Source organism: Cuculus canorus, chromosome 5, assembly GCF_017976375.1.
Source record: "Cuculus canorus isolate bCucCan1 chromosome 5, bCucCan1.pri, whole genome shotgun sequence".
Taxonomy (NCBI): Eukaryota; Metazoa; Chordata; class Aves; order Cuculiformes; family Cuculidae; genus Cuculus; species Cuculus canorus.
Window position 1 is genome coordinate 32,075,568 of NC_071405.1, and position 24,406 is coordinate 32,099,973.

The 24,406-nt window shown below is 38.4% G+C and overlaps 1 protein-coding gene across 3 annotated transcripts in view; it reads right to left on the bottom strand.

Moving 5' to 3' along the window:
* Nucleotides 1–24,406, bottom strand: part of MPPED2 (metallophosphoesterase domain containing 2) — a 108,944-nt gene that overhangs the window by 35,978 nt on the left and 48,560 nt on the right. For all 3 annotated transcript variants that reach the window (XM_054068850.1, XM_054068853.1, XM_054068851.1), the window contains exon 4: nucleotides 12,564–12,789. In XM_054068850.1, the coding sequence (XP_053924825.1) occupies nucleotides 12,564–12,789 (226 nt within the window). The remainder of the gene's footprint in view (nucleotides 1–12,563; nucleotides 12,790–24,406) is intronic.

Consider the following 24,406-nt stretch of genomic DNA (forward strand, 5'->3'; position numbering starts at 1 on the left):
AAAACATTCAAAAACATAGCATAGGGAGACAATTCTGCAATGGCAAAATGACTTTATGGGTCTTTTCCTTCTCTAACTTCAATGATTCTATAAGAGACAATAAGCAGAGAGACAACCCTCTACAAAATTAAATCACTCGGAAACAACTGGAAAAGGAAAATTAAATCACAGTAAAGTATTTTCTTCTTTGTAAGCATTAGCATTAATCACATGCAAAAGTAAAATATTAGTTAATTTGATTCTCTGTGCCTTTCAGACTCTGGTCGAAATGAATCAATGCAGGAAGAGTGATTTCTCTGATAACGGGAAAAGATAAGGAGAGAATAAAAAAATAAGAAAGAAGGAAAAAAAAAACCCAGTACACATAGCTGGTGAAAATGAAATGACCAAAAAGGGTCTAGAGAAAACCATATTAGGGGGCTGATTTCTTCCGAATTCCTAATAGGAGCAATGTATGTAAAAATTCACCATGGCGGCTTTGAAACAGCATTTGCCAAAGACAGCTACAACTGGAAAGAAAATCACTTTGGACAGTACAAACTGTTACCAATTTGTTTAGGTGACTGTTACCACTAGTCTGCAACCCCTTGAAAAATGGCTTTACAACAGAGCACCTTCAAACAGCCAGCACTCTGCAACACCTCCAGTTTGCCACAGGGAGAAGACAGTGGTAATCCCACATCCCAGCTCCTCCTCGACAAACACAATAAAGAGCAGGCACAATGAATTTGCAAGCATGATACATTTGGGAATGCTTTCTCCTTGATTGCTGTGAAACAAGTTACTTAGGTGCGCATAAGCCGCTCGCTTGGTTATTCCTGTCAGGATCTTGTCAGCAATAAGGCACAACCAAAGGCATTACATCTGCACTGTGTCAGCCACGCTGGTATTTAACTCTGCTCTTTAGGCCATGGAAGGTCAAACTGGGCAAACCACAGCCTAATGAAGTGATTTGTTAGCTGGGGGTGAGGCAGCACAAAGCCTTTCAAATTAGCAGTTAAATGATGGCAAGAAGAGGTAAGGGACAGTTCTTGGCATAGCCAGCAAAAATTTCAGGGTGGACTTCACTGAAAGTCAAGACAGGGTCAGTTTTAAGGTTGTGCACCAGGAGAAACCAAGGCATGTGCCATGGGAACACAGAAAAAAACATGCATAGACAAAACGAGAGGCAAAGTAGTGGCTGAGACAAACCCTGCTGCCTTAGGGCCATGGATTTTTCCAGACAGCAGCCCAAGCTCTTCAGCTCAGTGACAGACTTTATTGAGCTGGCAAAGAAAACACATAATCAACATAACAAAAACTTTACAAAGTAAAATCAAAGGAACAGTACAGCAAAAATAACCAGAGGGGCTGGTTTGTTTCTACTGACACGTTTTTTAAATAGATACTTTCCTCCTACGGGGAGAAAATACTGTATTTAATTAGAAGCATAAATCATTATGCTTTTATAGTTAGTAATATCTTCTATAATGAAACTAGATGAGTTTTTCACTACATACCCTCTTTATTGTTCAAATTTTACAATAACTTCTAATAATGGAACTCTTACAGAACAGTTCAGTTTGGGGGTTCCTGTTTACATTTACCACCAATTCTTAGATTATTTTTGCTGTATATATACACACACCAGCTGAAATCTGTCTGGCTTCCCACCTACCGTAGGAAAATACACACCATCTTAAAAAACAACTCTTTTATGGACATAGCTATATCTTCAAAACTCTATACAAGAGTTTAAAATTTAACCCCCTATCTGTGATCAAAGCTTGAATTTTAATCCTTGCATATAAAGATGGGGCAGGCTCTTCTCATTCAGAAAATGGTTCTGCTGTGCCAGGTTTTGTCCTGCACCTGCCGGTTACTCCTCTATTAGTGTGCAGCCACAAACTTAATCAATTCTGTACAGGACTGCAATTATTCTTTTTTTTCTATTTTCCCCATCCTACAGCAACACAATCAAGATGTAAACACAAAGAAAGTGCAGCAGACACATCACTGATTTCATTGCCATTTCATACAACCCTAGCGGCTCTGTGCCGTGGACTGATGAGGAAAGCACATTAAGCACTTGCAACAGAACATCTAAGTAGACCTGTTTTGCAGCCTGATTAATAGAAACAACCTCTAAGGACTAATCACAAGTCGAGCCCTGTTTTGTAGATTAATAGAACAAAGGCACAAGAGAATAAGGAAGGTTACAGCACTGGAATATAAATAAGAAAAGGTGTACACTCTAGGTAGTTTGACTGCTAATAATTATCAGTGAAAGGCACAGCCTTATGGTGAGGTCTTGCTGTTCTGTGCCTAAAGCAGCTGACTTCCAGATGGACAATCAGCCTCTGCATCTCTGAATATTTTATCCATATTTAAACTCCAAAATTCATGAAACAGCAGCAGAATCTCTCTGAAACAAAGCACACTTTCACCTCACTCTCTAAGTATCACTTAAACTTCTGTTGATATTAGATCATAAAATTTGCTGAAACTATACTTTTCAGTTACATACATGGATCAGCAAATACAAAGTTGGCATACAAGGAGTGACTTAAAACACTGCTACAACTGCAATGTGGTAGCAGAGGCTAAGACCCAGAAGAGATCCCACACACCTCATCTGACCCCACAAGGAGGTGTGCAGCTCTCACTGTGCCATCCTGGGGAGCGCACTTTCCTTGCCCCGAGCAGGATTCCACCTCATGAGAAAAAGGCACTCAAAGTCCTACAAATAAAACCCGTTGAAACAGAATGCAAGATAATGTGCATTTCTTCATCAACTGGAGTTTTGCTCTTGTTTAACAACAATTAGAAGTTATAGGTGTACAACGTGGAGTGTCTACACAAACACCATATGGAAAATGATGGAACTTTTTCATGCCTCTAAGGAACTTCTCTGCTTTTTAAAGTATTCAATTTGATCGGCTATAACAAAATGTAGTGAAGATAATGGCAGAACAACTGCAGGTCCCACTTGCAGCCAGTGCTTCACCGAACATGTGGGATCTGCTGTCCAAAATCTTGAATGAAATAAAGAAGTCCTCCTAACTTCAGAGAGGACAAATATAATTTTCTATGTTTCAGAGTATCTATTAATCTATAGAGAGATTAAACAATACAACAAGCTCTACTGGAGTGGTTTATACTTATTTCCACATTTCATAAGCTTTCCCAAAAGCTATAGCTCTTCCAATGCTATGCAGACAAGAACGTAAGCAAAGTCATTCTTGAACCTTATAAATCTAGGAGTTTATAGGGATCTTCAGATTTTTATCCAGGTTTCTTAGCAAACAGAAAACCCTTGTTATATTCACAAATAGAAGAGGGAGTCAAACTCACTAAAACCAGAAAAAAACCAAATTCAAATATCCATAAAACCAGGGACTACAGTGCATTGGGGCATCCCATATCTAAAAGGGAAACACTTTAGACTACAGCTTTCAGATTAGCACTTGGTTTGCCTTTCTTCTCTGTTTTCCTGAAATGCAGGACATGGAAGTGTCTCAAGCAGTCCAGATGGAACACCAAGAGAGGTGTTAAAGAGAACACCTTTCTTGCAGTTTCTTTTTATTACATTTCCCATTTTGGAAACAAGATGCATTAAAATCTGTGCTAGGAAAAGGAGACTGAAAGAGTCATCCTTCCTTCTTACATAAAGCTTTCTTCACACAAAGTTTGAGGTGATACACAATCCGTAAGTATCTTCTCAGGGTACCAACCTGTAAATCTTACTCAAGGCAGCTGTACAGTTAGCAGCTGCAAATACTAGCTTTTGTCAGTGAGATACGCTGATTTCACGTCTACAGGACCAAAGTGTTCTTCAGAAAGAAAAAAACAGACCACACAACTTTCATGTCAATTCTACCCATCCAGCAAAAGCTGCTGAAGCATCGAAACAGAAGGCAAGAGCTCTCCAGAAGCAGAGGACAGATGAGCTGGCAGATCTGTAGATACAATACTCCACTACTCAGAACATTACTCATAAGATAAATACGATGACACGTGTCAGATGATGTCAAATCATCGTGAGCTCATTTTCTAGGAAGCTTTATTTCCTTTGTCAAAATAGTCATAGTCACAGGGTTTCCAAGCATAGCATGCATGTCAGTATGCAAGGGAACCAGTGCAGCACATACATTAAAGGATACGGTGTTTAGCGTTTATCTAAAATGCTAATGAAGAGCACAGAGTGGAGTTACTAGGTGGTGACTCCCATCACTTTCCCCTGGGTACACTGTGCATGCAGGCTGTAAAACAACATCCTCGCCTGTACAAAACTGTCACAAGAGGTAAAAAGGCATCGCAGCTTGTGAGGTGAATTCAAGGGTGAATGCAACTCAGCCACAATGATAACCTGTTGACATCTTCCTGCTTGTAAACCACTGCTTAAGCCTTCCCTCTGTGCGCATGTACACAAACGTAGCTCTCAGCCATATTAAGATTTGATATTTAACTCGCAGAGTCAGAAATGTCAGCAATTTTCATACTTTACATGCTCGCAAATCATAATATAGACTAGCGCCTAAACATTTTAGAGGTGGTTATAAATACCCAGCAGTCTCATTGATTTTCAACTGAATCCATGAGTGTTGAGCACTTCTGAAGTAAGGTGCCAGATCTATTCTACTGAATGGATTCTCATGAAAATCTGATGAATGCAGCTGTCACTCCTGACCTTTATGTCTATGCTCAGATTCATGATCAGTGTTCTCTTATTTGAAGTGCTTGTGCAATTTCTGCTTTATTTCATAGCCTCTGTGAATTACTTTAAGCATTTTATACACATGTCAGGGCAAAGTTAGCATTCTGATCAATAATTATTAGATAAATATGACCCAAATCATCTTGAAGGCAGTCATGAGAAGTCTTGTGTTCACTGGGAGCTAACAAAATCTAGTCACATGCTACCTGACTGACTTCTTTTGTTAAATCCAAATACAGGTTTTCAAACTTAATTTCTCTTCCACTTCTATTACATTTTACCACCAGTGTAGCTTGTCAGCTGTATCATCAGCTCTACCTGAAGCAATGTAAACTCTTTTAAATGTTTTCCTGCTTGTCCTAAAGAGATGAACTATGAAGCAAATCACCTGCAGAATATCACATTCATGACAGTACACAGGACAAGCCTACCTTCTTCAGCTGCCCACTGCCCCAGCCTCACGTATTTCACCACATCTTGTAAAAACAATTGAAAGTATCCCTATTTTCCAATTATAATCTAATTCAGCAAATTCAGATGTATATCTGTATTTAACCGATAATTATATATTTAATTAAAGGTTACTACTACTAATCTCACTGAGTCAGTGAAACCAGCCATGTCCCGAACTTGGCACGTTTAGGTACCTTGTTGGAGTGGGGGGATTTAGATGCATTTTTCCAGTACGAGTCAACACTTGCACTGCGAAGGTATCAGCTCGTGTAGTCTTTTTTTACTCAGGGTCACAACTCCTGACTTAGAAATGATTCATGCATCCAATGCTTTTAAACCAGCAGCACTGCTTACAACTGCCCACCAAATGCACTGATGTGATGTTTGGATGAAAATATGTTGCTGGAAACACACATGCATTCATACACGTTGGGCTAGATGGGCCTTGCCCCTCCAGTGACAGACCCCTCACGTTCTCTGTCTCCCCCTACAGCAAAGTCTTGGTCTCCACTTAGTTCCTCACTGGAGTCCTGAACCTCCTCCTGCTCTGTGGCCTGGCTGGCATGTGCCCACACCTCCAGCATCCAGCTGCTCCTTCTTCCTGCTCGTGATAGGCCACATAGGACCAATGAATGAAAGAAAGTAATAGGGCTTGACGAGCACTATCCAATGCAAACTCCATTCTGATGTCTGCTAGTCAAAGCTCAAGTCCCTCTCTTACTTCTCCACTCTCCTACTGAGAACGTGGTTGTCTTTGAGTGAAATAATTTTCCAGTTAACCTTAACAGCATGGTATTTGCAGTTCTGTCTTTCTTCTCTTTTACACTCGACCACCACAAAGAGCTATGGTACACTTACAGGTAGAACAAAATGGAAAAGTCGGAAATGGAAAAGCCTCATGGAAGAATTTGTTCAAGCAAATATCAACACAAAATACTGAGTCCACTCCTGTAAGGAACAGCCCACCTCCAAATTTGGGTTAAATCTCTCCTTCCCTCTTCCTCCCATTCTTTAAGGGGCTTCAAACACTCTCCTAAGGTGAAGTCTGTAGCAGCCAAGCTGAAAATTTCTGGACTTTAGTAGAATTCTAGTTAATCCCTACCCTTTCCAACCCCTCACTGGCTGCAAATGCTTTCTGCCTGCCCGGTGCACACGAATGCCACGTTGACCACTGTGCTATTCCAGTGTTCAGCAAAAGGAGAGCAAACTTCTTGTTCCTGGAAAGCTGGCAAATGAAAATATCCCAAACAAAGCAAAGCTACAAACACAAGCACAACTGTCGGTTTTGTATGCAAAACTTGTATATCAAAATCACCTCCTTGTTGAGCAAAACCTATGAACACCAGACCATCAGAAATAACTGTCCCCTCAACAGTACGGTGCACACTCATTCTGGCTCTTTGCTTTTTTGTACAGCACCTACTAAACTCCAGCAAAATGAAGCAGAAATTAGAGACACAGCAGATTCCCACTATAATCTGTTTGATACTGCTCTGAAGGAATTCAAATCTCTGTTTCCACACTAGGACAGATTCAAAAGAGGTAAGAGTTTTAACTGGCTACACTTCCACCAACAAATAGACACAGTTTGCGTGTTACACTAGTAATGAATACTCTAAAGTTCCTATTCCTGCTGAACTGAAGCCTGAAGGAAAGGTTAAGACTTCATGATTTGCTCCTCTGTCAGAATACAGAGCCTTCCAAAGAATTAGCTAAGACAGGCTAGCGTAATAGTATTAAAAATTACTCATGAGATAATGTATATAAAATCACAAACATTCAGCAATTTATTTTTTAAAAAGAAAGAAAGAACAGAAAGAAGGAAAACTTCTAAAAGTAAACAGGACAATTTTTTACTTAGAAGTGAAACTGTTATCAAGGAGACTGATGAAAAATCAGCGACTATCAACGTGGCAATAAACCACTGCAATTCTAGACCACAGGGAACACATTCTTCACCTTAAAATGAGAGACCTGAAGGACAAATGCCAAGAAAAATGAAACAGAAACTTGCACCTTTAAACGCAACCATACTACAGTGGTGATGTGTTTGTTTAACACACAGACAGAAAACTCCAGTCTTTGCCAATACTTTTCTTGTTTGCTGACTTCTACTGACTGCATAAACGCTGGAATTCCTAAAGAACACCAACAGTCTCGTCCAGTCTCCCTTTGGCTTCCTCAATGATAAACAGAAAGAACTTTATCGCTGAGCAGTCCAATTTCTATTCCTCCTTTTTTTAGGCACAAGCTAATTGCCAACTAAGACTATGAAAATAAAAGAAATGAGATCTATTCCAACCCATCTGTATATCTGAATCCTATCATGTGAGTTGCCAACTGGTTTTCCATTCCTCACGCTCAATATCTGCTGTTAATTTGCCTGCTATTTCAAGAACTTGAAGACTGTCAGCAAAATCCGTGATGCATTACAAAACTTATAATTGAAAAGAAAAAAAAAACAACGTCTGATGCTTTTCTGACAGGATAAACACTCAGTCTGAAAACACTAATCAGAAAAAGGGAGAGACACTATCTGAGAGCTACTTGTACTAAAACATGATTGCAAGTGAAGCAGGGAAAGAAAGGGTTATAGAAATAATTTTAAACTGATGCAAAACTATTAGATGAAATCCCCAAAATTTACATGGAGCTGAAAAGAAAAGAACAAAAATACACAAACCCTTATTTTGAAAGGAGATGAGTGAACCTGTTTATACTTTCTTAAGGCTGCATTATCTATGCCAATTAAAATTTTGCTTCTGAAAAAGAGTTAAGGCACTTCCTCTAGAGTTACTAAAAAAAGCAAATGAAAGCCTTGGCTTCACAGAGGTGAGCGGTAGTCAGCCGTTTGTTCTTGACCTCTGGATCACCCTACAGATCAAATTCTTGGACATAGGAAAAACCCACTAGTATTCATTAAAAGCAACTGGGAGGCCAGCTTTGTGCTTCTGTTCTGGAGACCTGAACAAGCTACAACTTGACAAATGTGCAGGATATTGCTGAACAATGCTGCTGTTCCTGTCAGAAGGGAAGAGCTTTATCCTTGGCTTCATTCAGGATGAATTGATTTTCATCACAATGATGCAAATCCCAGATTTCAGTCATTATTCAAATAATCAATTTTAATCTTTTACACTTGTGCTTTTCAGTTATTTCCATAAAGTTGATTCCGTTAACCACTAAAACACATTCATTTACATTGAATTAGTTTTTACATTAAACATTTTCTTCCCTCAAAGATTCATCTCTCCTTATCTAAACAAACATATATGCTGAAAGTCTCAGGTCTTCAGTTTTACTTTTCTTTCTGCTAGAAAGAAATGGGTGGTATTTGCCAATATATTTTAATAGCTAAAAATAATTTAAATTATTGCTTTATTAGATTATTTTGTACTGAAAGCTTGTGACTTTTTTGTGTTATTTTTATGGGAAACAGAATTTAAAATCCATAAATAATTCTACTGGCTTATTATTAATTAAATTAACTACCATAAATGCCTATGCACAAAATAAACTTTTATCAGATACTTTTTAATTTCAATTATTTATATCTTTCAAACAAACAAAAAAGAAGCTACCTGTAGAGTTGAATAGATGAACAAAATAAAACTGAGAAAAATATTTTCCCTGAACAATTCTGTCTGTCAAAACACGGTTTAAACAAATTCTGGCTCCAGTTAACCACAGTTCTCTGGTGGTTTGAATGCTTTCAAAGCTTCATTAGAAAACATACATTGCTAGAATGTTTGTATTCAAACTTTTATAGCACACTGTAGTAAATTCAATCCTTCACATGGATGAACAATTTCCAATATAATTTAAAAAAACACATGAATTTAAGTAAAACTTGTACGTATTTACTTATACATATTCAGCACCTGAAGCTGTGGTAAAATCAAGGCTCTCTCTCCTTACCCTTTTACACATAAATCAGTCCAAGTTATACCTATGTATACTTCACAAAGGGAGTTTAGAGATTTAAAAATTCATATATCCATTACAGTTTTTACGTTTTGTCCAGTTCAATACATAGGCTGAATCTCAAAATCTCAAAGGAGAAATTTTTTCCATTGGAAGCTCTGAGAGTTCTGACTGCATAAAGTATAAACTATCAACTATTTTCCCACCAAACAAGCCAGGTTCATAGGGCAAAGTCAGAAGGAAGAGAAAGCAGGGAAATGTTTATTTGAACAGTTATCTACAGACCAAATGGAAAATCTTCAGCCATTCTGCTTCTTCAAGGTACATCAAATAATCTCCTATTGAAGGTCTGAATATGTCAGTTACATTCTCCACCTCTGAAAATAAGCAGAGCTCTGAATGTGATTCATGTCCCACCTTTGCTCTTTTCTCTTTTAGGGGCTGATACTGTTGTTTTCAGCTCCCCTCCAGCTAATGCCATTTAATGCTCTCAGAACCATAAGGCTAAATTCAAATTTTCTGCTCCTTAGAGGCTGTTGATATGCACCACCGCACATTCCAATTGCAAATACACATGAATGCTCCTGTGTATTTTAAGTTATTTTCTACATACAAATTCTACAAAATTGTAAGTTAGGAGGCACTACTTGAATTCTCTTAGGTCTTTAGAAAGCTTTCAGATGTACCATAAGTAATAACATGTAACAAATATGGACTGATATTTCTTTTCTGTAGTTACACTGGGTTGGCAATTTACATTTTCTAAATAGATAGATGACTGATAGCCAGTTTTCCCAATATTCTGACAATTACTTCTTAGAAACCCCTGACAGGCTAAAACCTCCAGAATCACAGCTGTTATTCTTGGTTTGATCCCTCTTTTAAAATTAAAACCAGTAGTTTTATCAGCAAATGAGATTTTTTTTCCCTCTGGAAATACTTACTAAAATGCACATAAATTGAACATGCCAACTTATCTCATTTTAGGGCTAGAGCATCTTCCGGGTTAATGACCAGTGTTCCAGTTCTGTGACAGAACTAATTGGGGTAAGGAGGCCATAAATACCTACAAAACCCCCCGCAAATTCTCTTCCTTTGGGGCAATCTAAAGATTTATAATAGTAAAGTGATATGTGATTGGGGGCGAAGGAGAAAAAAATGTACAAAGTGCTAACAGGCTTGTGATCATTCTGTCTCAGTTTCCAGGCTCAGAAAAGATTTGGAACAGATTTTTCCAGTAGCTGATGTGACTTTTGCTTCCCCTAAAAGGCCAACTAAAATGCAGGAAACTGTCTGAATTTTCACATTTTCTGGGACCTGTCGTTAACAACAACAACAAGAATAATAATGCTACTAGTAAAAAGCGAGAGAGAAAAGATGACACCACACGTCTATGCTCCAAACACAGATATCTGATCTAAAAAGCTGCACTCAAAATTATAGCCTCAACTCCACATCAGAAGTTGTTCAGAACATGCTTTGACAACAGTTTCTCACAGCTGAACACAAATGGAACATCCTTCAAGAGGATATCTGCACTTGGTTGGAGTTCAGCATGCCTTCCCAGTAATCTAGCTTCATTTCCCATTGATTGCCAATTGGAAAAATCCAGTTATCAATAGATCATAAGGAAGAATAATTAAGATTTGTCTTCTGTGACTAGGTCAGAATACATATGCCATTCACTTGTCACAGTTAAAACAACTCAGTTCCTTGATGCGATGTCCCTCAATATTTCAGAATAAACATTCTAAATCCATGCGTATATCTGCAAAATGAAGGAACTTCTAAATGCAGCTGTAGACAAAAGGATAACAGATTGCCATTATGAATTTGAGAAGCAAAAGCCGGGGGAAAAGATCACTATGTTTTGCCAGTACATAAAAATGTAAATGTAAAGGGATATCACACAGTTCTCCATTGCACAATACCAAGTTCTCTTCCTTCCCAGAATCAGTCTACATTCTCCAGATCTCTCCAGCAGCTCTGTATCAACTACAGTTCAGGCAAATCTGCCCTGAGTAAATTTGAAAAGATGCCGACACTTCATCATCATTTGATGTCTGCAGAATACAAGCCTTCTGAGTCTGAGACATACGTATGAAAGGAGTTAAACACAGTCTCATTTTTAGCAGCTAACCTTCTAGCTCACACAGCTGCTCACCTTGCAGCAAGTCTCAAATCCATCTTACACTACCCAAGCCCTTATGTGCCCTGTCTTTTTCTGTGTTATATGCTGCTATTACTAACAAAATTATTTGAAATATCTTTAAGATTCCTAACCCGAATTAAGATCATTCTTCCCAATTAGCTGATACTGCAGGATTTAGAGGTTGTTTTTTATCAGCTAAGCAATGTCAGACTGGTGTTAACTACTAGCTAAAGGCTATGACTTAAATTTTAAAAATTAGTAGCCTAAGTCAAGAATGTGAGATAGAGAGATAGATCAGTTTTCTATCTAGCTGTAATGGACACAATATGACCAAAAAAAGCATTGTCAGAAGCATCAACATGTGGCCTTGTATGAATCACCAAGGCATGCAGGCCAAGTGAACAGTCAATAGGGATGAGATGAAGGGGAAAATTTCTAATATCTCTATAGTTTTGCTCCTTGGTTTGGTTCAATTCCCACTATTCCTTCTTCATCTCCTACTTTCACCTTTAAAGTAAACCTGACATCAAAATATGTTATAAGCTTATAATAAACCCTTCTTCTAGGTGTGCATAAATTAGCATCGAAGTACTTCAGCTGACAATTGAGAACATCAAGTAGCAGAATGATTATCACTATCACTGAAGTTTCTGGTACAATCTGAAAGGACTATGACTGTTGTAACATGAGAGTTTAAATTAAGTGCTACCCAGGACTCCACACAGAGATATCAGGCATCACAATTAAACAACATACAGAAAAGAACAAGGAAAAGTGTATTTCATACAAAATCAAACAGCAATTCTGCCTTCACATGCTCGGCTCAGAGGTGGAATGAGATCAGTACTGGCTTGAAATGTCATTACCACAACTTTACAAGCAAAAGAAAACAATGCCTAGAAATGATCAGAAATAACACGTAAAGCACCTGCTGCCTTGTACTTTGTGCTGTTTGGGTGTTAAGTGCTATCATACTTATCTATTAGCACAGCAGACATAAATATCTAAACAGCATACAATATAATGGAGCTTCCCTAATACGTATTAAGATGCCACAGTTAATCCAGAAGTATAGAGTGGATATTGAGCCCACCATTTTTTAAGTGCAGGCTGTATAGAAAGAATTACAATTCCTTCTGTCTTATTTCACACACACGGCTAAATATAGCCTATTTATCCACCAAAAAAATGTAGCAATTGTTTCAGGGCGGTTTACAGATAAATTTGACTCTGTTCTGCAGGGCAATGCAACAAAGCAGCTTCATGCATTTTCAACAGGAATGATTCCTGCTGTGGTTTAAATAATAAGCAGCAAAGAAAGTTTAAATTGAGACTTACCATGGGGCACCGTATATTCGGAATCCTTTAACTGTTACCTCTGAATCTTGTAAGTAAATACTATTTGTCAGGAGTGACTGAACGTTGTCAAAGTCCTCTGGTTTCAATTTGGACACAGAGGGAAAGCGGTAGTAATCTTGTTTAACAAGGTCTGCCATGAATTCCTTATCAAATGTCAGTTCATGATTCCCAGCAATCACTATTTTATATTCATATGGTAGGTTTCCTGAAATAACAAAAAAGAGGACTTAATTAGCACATTTTGCTCCCACACCAGCATTGCCGGCACAATAAGTAGACAGCTAGCGGTAACAGAATGAAATAGCCAAGATCTGAGTGCACCTCCTTGTTGAGGAGAAATCATTAATGCTGCTTCTCTTCTACTAAACTAAATGGTATTAAAATGTAAAGTAACAATATCATAATAAAAAGAGTGTGCTGCTGAGTGCAACAAAACAAGCCAGCAGGCACCAAGCCCCCTCCAAATATGGCACAAACCACCACTGCTCCTTTGCTTTCAATTGATGACACACTGATTTAGATTAGCCTGAGATGCCACACTGAGTTTCGCCACTGAATTGATGGGACTGGGACAGAGTCAGCAGTCCTGTCTCAGTCCACAGGGGTGACCTGCAGCACGATGCCTCAGGTGTCTGAGCAGGTGGGTAGACCAGAGACTGCAGTATGCCTCAAGTGTGTCATGAGGGTACCCAGCCATGGGGTACTCAATTAGGATGCTGATACTGCTGTTTTCTAAAGTATGCTATTATTTCATCTAATTTGTGCACAAGCAGCATTTATTCCAGACCTAGCCTGTTCTCCAAAGCTTAAATTCACTTGCAATGGACTTTCATTCTATTATTATTATTCAGTTTATAATAGTATCTCACTTCTATAAGAAGTACACATGTAGAAGAAACCATGAAACTCAGGCAAGTAAGATATAAGGCAGGAAAAAGGAAATGTGGTTAACATATTTACCATGAGGGTCAGAGATAAAGAATACAGGTTTGCTCACCCCAGTTCAGGGCAAGTATTCTCAGCTTTTGGAAAGAGGCGTAGATCAGGCCCACAGAGCCAGATTTTTTTGGAGTTCAGAGACAGATTTTCAAGCACTCGCTACCAACAATCAGAGCCAGATCTTCCAAGAAAAGATACTGGGTGCTGAGCTCCCTTAAAAATATGGTCCCATACTGTGGTGTCTTTACAGAAGTTAGGTTCTTTCACAAAATCTGTCCCACTGTGACTTGCCAAAAACTACACGCTAGTTAAGTTTGCATCAAAGCTAACTTCTACTGCCTTCGCCATAAGTCTGACTGCATAGTCTTGTACCAAATAATTCTTTCAGCATTTATTCCTAAAAAGAATTGGAAAAAGGCTGAGGTTTGTTTCTTTGTTTGTTTTTCATAAAAATAGCAAAATGTATGTGGAAATAAATCTATGAGTACTCCCAACATCTGCGCCGAGAAACACAGATTTGGATGCTTTCTTTTTCTCATGAATATAGTTCTCCTAAACAGATGTGGCTTTGCTAGTTTAAAACTTGTCTTTCAACTTTCATAACTGTTTGGGTTTGTGACATTTTTTTAAATTAAGTTTCAAAGTAAAGCCCTAAGTATTTACAATAAGATTAACTTTACCCTAAATAAGACTTATGGGGAACCAGTCAAACCTCTCTGCTTTTCTATATTTACAGCATAGAAACAGGAATTACACAAGATGTGTGTATAAACATCGCCTTTGCAAAATTAGTTAAATCTGGATAGAAAACCAAAAAGCTACAAACCCCCTGAAAAAATCAAGAAGACATCTTCATAGACACATCTGAACAAAATGCCGATCATACATATTCATAACTCTCTGCAGTGCTGCATTAGATTAAAAGCTGGGGAAGATGCCATAAATGCTTCTCTACGGTTTACGCCTCACTCCTTTCCCTCTTCTCTCCCCTTTCAAACCATACTACATGCTGCTCTGCAATCCGTTTTTATTTAAAAATTCGATGTGGCAGGTACCTACAATTCCAGCTCTCTGTGACTCCTGAGCACAAGGCAAAATTGCTATTTTCTCCTCTCTCAGGAAACATAAAAGATAGCACCAGCAGGAAATTTGATACACTTGTCATAACTATCAATCCCCCCCAAAACAAGGCAGATGTGATAAAATTCTTGAAGAAGTAGGATGGAGAGGTTAAATTCTGCCAATTATCAACATTTGCCAGTTTTAACAGGAAAAACTTCTCTTACTGGATAAACGTCCAAGTTTTATACTTTCTCCCATTTATTTTAGTAGACTTGAAAATCAGTGCATTGTGCTGATACTATGTCCAATTAAGCCTGAAACATTTTTGTTTGAAGGCAATAGTTTTATCTTAACATCTTGAAAGAGAGCTTACTTTGAAGGCATATAGGACACAACAAGACAAACCAATAATGTCATCAGTGGTTATGAAGATATAAACGTAACATTATACATGTTATATTAGCACCTGGAATCAGTAGGGAAAACCAAACAGTATTTACCGCAATTCGTGTCAAAACAGATGTGGAGTTTATTAAGACTAAGGAGGGGTTCTGCTTGGTCAGTTCTTAAGAGCCAGGAAGATGCCGGGAAGCCAGCAGGCCTGGGAGAAAACAGCCTCTTGCCAGTGAACTCACAACATGGCCTCACCAATGAAACCTAAGGACCAACATCAGGACTGAGGAATGAGGCAAAAAGGCTTCAGACGAGAAGCCCCTTAGGGACCAAAAATTCAGCAGCATCTACCCATAAGCTCTAGCTCAGATGCACTGTGTGCCTGTAGCCCGTGAGCCAAAGAGTAGACAGCGCTGTGGATGTAACCCAGGTGCCCCATCCAGAAAGGATATGAGATATGCTTTACTCTGCATCTGTACATGATTTACCACAGGATGGGCACCATGCTCTGACATGGCTTCCCAACTTTATAACCAGCCACATTTTGCTATCCTTTTCCACATCTGGCTCAGGACCTGGCGATGAGCAACATCAAAATGCAAACAAATCAAAATCCAGGCCCAAGCAAATGAGAGCAGCAAGAGGAAGTCTCATCTGTGTCTTTCCTCCTCCCCAAGGAAACAGTATATAGCATTAATCCCAGTGATAAATTACCTGCACTCAGATTAGATATTTATTTGTTACCCCAACATTTTTCCTTCCTGAGAAGCCCCACAGCAGCACACAACATCCATTCTCTCTGATACAGTTTATGAAATATTTTGGCGTGTTTTCTTTTCACAGTCCTGCCTTGTGTCTATAATCTGCTGACCTTCTGTGATTAATATAGAAACATAAACAGTCACATGCAAAATCTTCTACTCCATGGTATTTTAGCTCCATCTTGACCAGAGTAATCTCTGCATATCTGCATCTGTGCTGTTTGTACAAAGAGAGATGCTGTAGCACAATACATGGGTTAAAAGGCTTTTCCTCATTTTCCTTCGCTAAATTTTCATTAGCTAAATTGGGTCTTTATTAGTCTCATTTCCTATCAAATTATACATCATGCATCGGTAATATTCGTTCTAATTTATACTGTGAATCTGATAGAAGAATCACCATCCAAACCAGGAAAAGAGCTCAATGAGTTTGCTGGGATGAGCACTTCAGAAACCCCAGTCACCAATTCCCAGGATAATAACTGGGTTTAAATTAAAAATACTTAAATGTCTAACAGGTGAGATCAAAATCCTAAAATTACAGCTACTAAAAATGTTTAGAGCACCACATCTGTGAAGCAGTCACTTATCCTGGAGTATTTATAACCTTATAGATTTGTATATATACACACAGGGGCACATGTGTACCTTCAACATACGTTTGTATTATTTTGTCTAAGATGTTTTTAAATATCTGCCTTCAACAGTACAGAAGCGAGGGCCTGGTGTAATCATTGATTAAGAAAATATTGCAATTAGACATGTTGTTCTGTTCTGGAAGACAAAAGGTCAGTATCACTCTTGCTTAAATAAAAAGAAAGATAGTTAACTGTGAATAGCTTCTAAAAACTTAAATGTTCATAGTAAATTCATCAACTTGGGAGTCTCCCAATATTTTGGTGACTTCTCATTTAACAAGCCAACCTTTAAGCTACAGTTCCACATACCTTCGTACCCCTCAGTGCTCATCCTCACTCCCCTACCACCACACCACTTTGCCACCGCACGGATTTGGTGGCCACACAGCACAGCAGATCAGGAAACTGACCCAGCTGAAAACTGATGTAGTAAAAAAGGAACAAGGCTCTGTGAGCATTTGTAAGGCAGGACTACTTCTGCTGGCTGCAATCACTTAAGCATTAGCTGAACAGGCTGACTTTAAATACAACTATTACATGGGACAAAGGGGGAAGGGTCAGGGGGAAGGGAGTTGTGGTTTTTATTTTTAACCTACGTAAGTAGGTGTTCCAGTGTTTTTTTAAGTTCAACTTAAGTACTTGATCCTCCGAGTCCTTAATCTGTTGAACAACCATTCCCGTTTTAATGGCATGCTTCATATGAGTACAATTTAGTCACAACCCAAGTTCTGTAGACCTGCCGGACACAAAAAGGAGTCTGACTGGCAATGAATGTTAACTGCTGACTCCCTATAGAAATAGGAAATCACATTATTTTTTTGTCTACTGTACCTACAAAACCCACATGGAAGTAGGGGAATAAGAAACAATGTGATACTAGCTGGCTATATAGTGGTAGAAACTTCTATTTACAAACAAATGCTATGCAAGTGCTTTTGACATGAAGCTCTGAATATGCGTATGGATGCATTAACTATTCAAACCACATAACACTTCCATTACATGTGAAGTGTCTTCATGCCCGTCTTCATAGCCTCGTAGACCCTTTGGCCATATGTTGAGAAATGGGCTTGAACTACAGATCTTTGTCCCTTTAAAAAGGGGAAAATCTGTACAAGTGTGATGCCTGCACAAGTGAATGATCTTGAATTTATGGTATATCATATATGCTTCAAAAGTGCCAAACTGATCATGGAGCATTCACCCATAACCAACCATATACGCATTCAGAGATAAAACCCTAACGAAGCAGACTTTGTGTTGTTCCTATGGACTTGCAATCCCCATAGCACCACAGGTTGCCATCAGCTGTCTGGCCACAGCTGCCCAAGCTGCCCACCAAAGGGCAGCAGGTGAGGGCAACCAGCAGAACGTGCTACTGGTCAGGAGCTCTGCAACTCTTCGCAGAGGTTTCTCACGGAAAACCCACTGCACCTCAGGGAAATGGTTATTCTCTCCTCCAAGTATTTCTGGCACAATTGCAACACACAGGTCCCCTCTGGCCTTTTAAAAGACAGGCAGAATACTCAAAGGCTCCGATTTCTCCTTCAGCAGCAACAAATGAGTTGAACTGTAGAAGTAGTTATAGGAACTTGAGCTTTCAAATGGTAAGCTGGACTTCTCTCATCAACCAAAACTGGGTAGGAAAAACAAACGTCTTTTCTAGGATGAGACTGACCAACTGGCTGTGAAAATATTCTGGTTGTTTAAATCAAACTGCCTTCACAAAACGTCCTCAGTGGAACAGCTAAAACTGATGTCAACTAGCATCCTGGAAGAAAACATAACCCAGGAATTCCTACGCATTTTACCTCTCTGTGTCTGTAGAAATCTACAGAATGAAACAATTAAAAAAAAAAAAAGGCAGGCAAATAAAAGACAGAACATGCACAAAACCAGAACATGCTTCTAAAGAAGTACAAAGAATTAAAGGAAGATGTCTCAAAATCTTCTTAATGAAAAGTTTTCCACTGGCTTTTTAAACTGTCATCAGTTCAGATGCATCTTCCTTTTTGTCCCTCCAAAAGAAAATTTTGGAGAAGAAAAAATAAAGGCAAAACACACACGGGGTACGCAGCAAGAACACTAGATGAATGAAAGTTTAACTGGTTTGCCTTTATGCAAAGAAAACATCAAACCACAGCACAGGGAGAAGCAAAGGCTGAGACCCTGGAATTCCTGTGATAAATCTAAAGCTTGTACATTAAAGCTCCCCTTTGTTGGAAATTCTGTTAGACACAACAAAACAGAAATGTTAGGTAAGTGCAAGCTCTGCCTCTGACCTTTCACTCTGTAACCGTCAGGCTTCATTAATTTTCACAAGGCCTGACAGCTCTAGCGTTAATACTCACACTTGCGGATCGAGCCACACAGCAGGTTCAGACTGCTACCTTCTCCTCTGAAACTCATGCATTAGGATTTCTTCCATGCTGGCAATGGAAAACCAAGTCTAAGAAACATTAAACACAAAAAACTACGTTACAATAATGCCAAGGTTGAGTCATAAACCCATGAAAGCAAGGAAGTATCGAGTGAATCTTGCCTCAGTGCCTATAACTCAGCTATGTAGTGCCAAGATATTGCAGCAAACACAGTCCTCTCTGCGCAACCACAGATACAGGTGCTACTTAACCTACACAGGCACTTAGGAGAAGTTCCACACTGGAGAATCAGCAGTACCTAATACCCAGTGCTTCCATTTAGTCTCTCTCCCACAGGTAAATGTAGAGAATGTCACCCAACACTGGGCCGTAACATCACCAAGTGCAGCGTGAACCCTGCAACAGGGCCATATAAACTGCTGAAACTAGTTAATTATGAGCCTGATTGAAAGATGCTCCGCACTGGTAACGATTCCTTGCTTTTATGTATTTATGTCTCAACCGTAACATTATTCTAATGTAACTATTTGTGATTAATATCCTTCTCCTCTCGGTTAAAAGAAAAATGTGGCATAACACAAGTGACTATCTTTTGTTTTGCTTCAATGTTCCACGGCTTCCTTAGCATTATCCTGACATCACATGTGTCAGCTTTTGATCTCAGAGTTGTTTTGAATTTCATTGAGCTACTGTTATTGAAACATTTTTTCTTGAAACACAGAAAGCTTCACTGAAGTTTTATCAATTAATACATGACATTTATTTGTTTTGAAACAGAGAGACTCTGAAGTTTTTGTTTAGTCTAATCTCAAAACCAAAAAAGCCCCCAGATTTTGCAGCTCACAGCACTACCAATGTTAGGTGTAAAAAGTCTCTGACTTTAACTGACTTTAAAATTACGAGATTTGAAAAAGAAGGACCACAGATTTCTCAGATTTCTCTGCTTGCTAGTCCCTGGAAAAGTTTACTTTTCAGGCTTATAATTATGTAACCGAAAGGATGGAGTTTTCAAGTAAAAAAAAAAAAAAAACAAAAACAAACGGGAAAAAAATTTACCTAACTTAAAATTGAAAGAGCTAACAGCTATGAGGTTTCCCTTTAAATTTAGCAAATTCTGAGAAAAACACCCTCTCTGAAAACTGCAATAGCCTTATTTTTCCCTTTCATTTTTAAAAATCCTTCTTGCAGAATACTAGTTCCTGTTAGCATCCTCTTTCCCATAGCAAAGCAATACATAAAGGGCTACCACGACTGCTTCAGTGATGTGTGTGCACTTTTAAAGAAATCCTTTAAGTGAAAGAATGTTCGCTTGGAAAAATATCTAAGGTTTTCAGGCAAGAACATCTTTAGTACAGCAAAACCGAACGGTGTTCATCTAAACCCATATTTACACTTCTAATGAGATTTGCATTTAACTCCCTGGCATTTAAGGTCTATAGTGCACGTATACTGCCAATAAATAGAAATATATTTTGTAATTCCAACCAAATTTTACATTTTTGCTTGCAATCGAGATCTTAACGACCAGGACTGACAAGTTTTAGACCTATTTCAGTTCGATGAGATTTCAAATGGCTCTGATCTCAAACTCTGAATACCAGTGCTGAGAATGGGAACATAAACTCTGCCTTCATGGTGCCAGTGGGGCTAAGTAGAAATGTTCTCCTTGAACTTGATTAAGACTAAATTGAAAAGGAACTTTTTTGGTTATTATTAGATTAGGCTACAATACAGAAATGAACCCTAATACTATCTAAATCTAATAAGAAAAAGCCATCTCTATTTCAAAATTTTCAAAGTATTCTCTATAAATGCATCACAGATCAATTTACATGGTACTTCTGCCAATAAGCAAAACGAAATCACAGGTTCCAATTGGCTTAACTCATATTGGAAAGTGCGAAAGCAAATGCTAGAAAATGCAATTACTGCAAACAAACTCCATTTTCTCCACTCAGGAGGGAATTTCAGGGAGCATTTTATTGCCTTCAAATAATATTTCTAAAGGCATCAATACACAATTCTATTTTCTTTTCGGAGTCTCCCCACACTGTATAACATAATCTTCTATAAAGAAACTCACCAGATTTTGAAATAATATATTGGTTGTTGATATTACCTTGTGCACGCACATGTTGTATCAATTTAAATGATTTTTATCCATGAATCTTAAGAATACAAAAGACAACCATCACTGTCTGATACAAACAGATTTGAACCTACTTGCTATAACATACCCTTTGTCTCTATAATTTACAATTCCAATTAAGTCCTTTTTCCTAAAATAAATGAATAAAAGCCATCAAAAAGGAGGTCATCTAGAGAAACAGTTATATAGAAAGTAATTAAGCTAATCATAATTATCACAGACAATGTCTTGATGTTGTCATGGACATATATCTGAAAAAGGCCAGCAAATGCTGAGGACAAGATTTTCCAGACAAAGTAAAAAGTCTGGATATCTATTCTTCTCTTCTTACTGAAGGAAATGAGAATTACAAATACAGAACCCAGATTTTTCTGCCTTATTGGCAGGGACCTTTATATGAGCAGCAGAACTTCCTTTTCTGTACACACGACTGAAAAACACATCTCTATCAGGACATCTCCAGTATCTGCCTACCCATCTTAAGATAAAAAAATAAATAAATCAATCAAGAACCACATGAAATCACAAAAAAAAAATTTCTCCTGTTTCTGCCCTCTCTGAACTTGTTCTCATTGTTTGTTTTCTCATTTTTAAATGAAAGTCTTTGAGGCTCACAATGCACAAAGCAAGAGGCAGACGCCTCCCTCCATCTCATCGCCCGGTAAAGCTTGGTCACGATTTCTCAAAATATCCCTCCAAGTGCCTCCTTTTTTCTCTATCCCAGGAAGATGATCAGAGCGTTAAACTTCTGAGAAGAAAACTCTCAAATACATAAACAAGAAACAACTATTTTAATTTTCTTCCTATAATACAGTATATTCTACACAACTTCTCAATTTCTACACATGGAATTGAAATCCTTCCCTTTAAAACTATGATTTTTGAGAACATTATTGGTAAACTACAAAACATTCTGGGACTCAGACTTAACTGGCTACCAATGCTAATGTAACATAGATAAATTCCCACAATAGGTGAAAAATAATAAGTGACAGCAAGAATAATAACAAGGAAAATAAACTGAAAGGAAAAAGGTGTAATAAGCTAATTTCTTAAAAAATATCATAAAGGTTTTAAAAGCCTAGACTGCTGTCTAGAAGCAGTACATAAGCTTTTTAACAACTCCAAGACTGTAACATTCTCCAGTGTGCTAAAGACATCAGTTACTTTTGAAATGTTACCCTGTCATCATGTTTTGTGCTTTTACCTGTAAATATTTAAGTATAAGAAGTATGATATTCAAAGGTGTTTTAAAACATATTTTCAGATGGTGATACTGATGCTTTTTTGGAACTGTTTCTTCCTTTTCGTAGTTAGAAGAAGAGAAATCTCAAAGCTGAAGTGAACCCCACTTAAAAAAGATTTAGAGTGATAACTACAGAAACCGGTGCCAGTCATTTCTCAGCTCCAAATCTCACCCCTGCTACTATTTCTTGCCACCCTGTCTTTCCTCCTGGCTTTGAAGAACTTCAATTTACCAAATTATTTATATTACAGTATCCTAGGACCTCATAACAGATGGTTCAGACTGAATTTTTTTAGAAGTCCAAGGCACTGCTCTTTGAATTTCTGCGGGGAAGCCAATGTGCTGAAATACCTCCTAACTGTCCTTCCAAAGAAGGGAGGACAACACAAAAGAATGAAAAATAGTATATACAATGTAAACTCCATTTTGCAATATAGACTTTAACTGCTTTGTATGTGATGGAATTCAGCTGAAACTCTTATCTTTCCTATCCTTGTTACAAGTACGTGGGCCCTTTGCTGCAGCCATCTCTTCTCTTTATAGAGACAATATTAAGCACTTAATCTACTAAGGCAGTGAAATGTTTTTAAATCAAGTTAAATTGATATGTGATATTTATGGCATTTGGCATCCACGCATTTGAATTTACACTAACATTTTCCAATGTGCTGCAAAACCTGTATGATGCAACATCTGTAGTTTCCTTTTGTGTACAGAAATACACCGAGGATTTCATACACGAACAAATATTTCTCTGTAATTAAATGCTATCATTAACTGTTGAGGCATGCAACATTTGCAATTTTTCATCTCGTGTGCTTTCTGCTGAGTAGGGTCTCTCTTGACTTATACATTTTAGCCGTCATTTCTAGACTAAAAAAAAAGGAAAAAAAAGAAAAAGGAAAAAAGGCATGAAAAATTGCTGTTAAAAGGCATAACATGTAGACTGTAAGTTTAGCTGAATAAAACACCAACTATAGTTAAGCAGAGCTGGTCATTAGGACAAAGCACTAAGAGAACAGCTATTTCAGTCACTTGCACAAAGGTAACTATTTCTTATTTATACTCCTTTCTGCTAAGGTTTTGCCCTTTCACCTCAAAGGCAAGCATCATTGTTTTTGCAGCTGTCTTCACGGAAGCATTCGTTTAGGAACGGCTATATTGCTTCCACTATAACTGTACACACATCCTCTGTAGTAACTCGCTCAAATGCCAGGACCCATTTTGACACAGAGAACCAGAGCTGTCTGTCACAGTGGCTCTCCCTTCCCTCTATCCCAGGGCAGCCCAGGCAAGGGCTGCAGCGTGGTATCCAGGCAGCACTCCTTGCTCAGGCAGTCCCTCCCTGCCTTGCATGCTCCAGCTAATGGCACAGGACTATAATTTACAACCAGGAGACTGAAAATGGCAAACAGCTTTCCCTTCAGTGCTAGTCTGGGAATTACTTTGCATGGGATTTTATATGGGACGTTATCTGAGACCTTTACTCTCAGGACCACGTGTATGGCTACAACTACATTTTTTAATTCCCAGTGACTACCAAAGCTTGCAGCAGGGACAAAGGAGAGAAGAGGGAACTAACTCCTTCTCTACAATGCTCAGGAGACATCCTCAACACAAAAACGCAGGAAACTTCATGGTTGCCTTGCAGCTTTTCTGCTCATCTCTCCACAGCAAAGGCAAACGCCAAACGCTGCTTAAGAGAGTGGGGAGTCATCAGAGTAATGTACTGGGGAGAGAGGCTCAAATAAAAGTGAAGAAATGGGGGTAACTTTATCATTTGCAGCTCTGTTTTAAATGAAAACTCCACGTTTGTGTGGCTGGTTACACAGGAAAAAAAAAAAAAAAAAAGATTAATGGCAATATTCAGGAGAAAAAGAGCTGTTGCACTTTGATACCCAGCCCAGCCTGTAGTATTAAAGATTCTGTCTAGTTCATTAGAAAAGCCGAACAAAATTCTGAGGTCTTTAAGGTTCACTTATCAACAGTTACAGGAAATTCAAAGTACGGAGTGTTCCTGAGCTCTCATGTCTTAATTTTATTGTCTTGGGAAGAAATGAAGCTCTGGAAAAAAGCAGGTGAGTCTCCACTACTTCACATCCTTGTGCTCTCATTTGTCTCCCTCTTCTTTGTAGGCTCAGTCCCTCTCTCACTTTGATGTTATCTTGTTTTCTGTGCTGGTTTAGCATCTTCTTGCCTCTCTCCTTACACTGATCTCCCCTGTTGTGCTGCTTTCTTCCTTCTCTGCTAAAT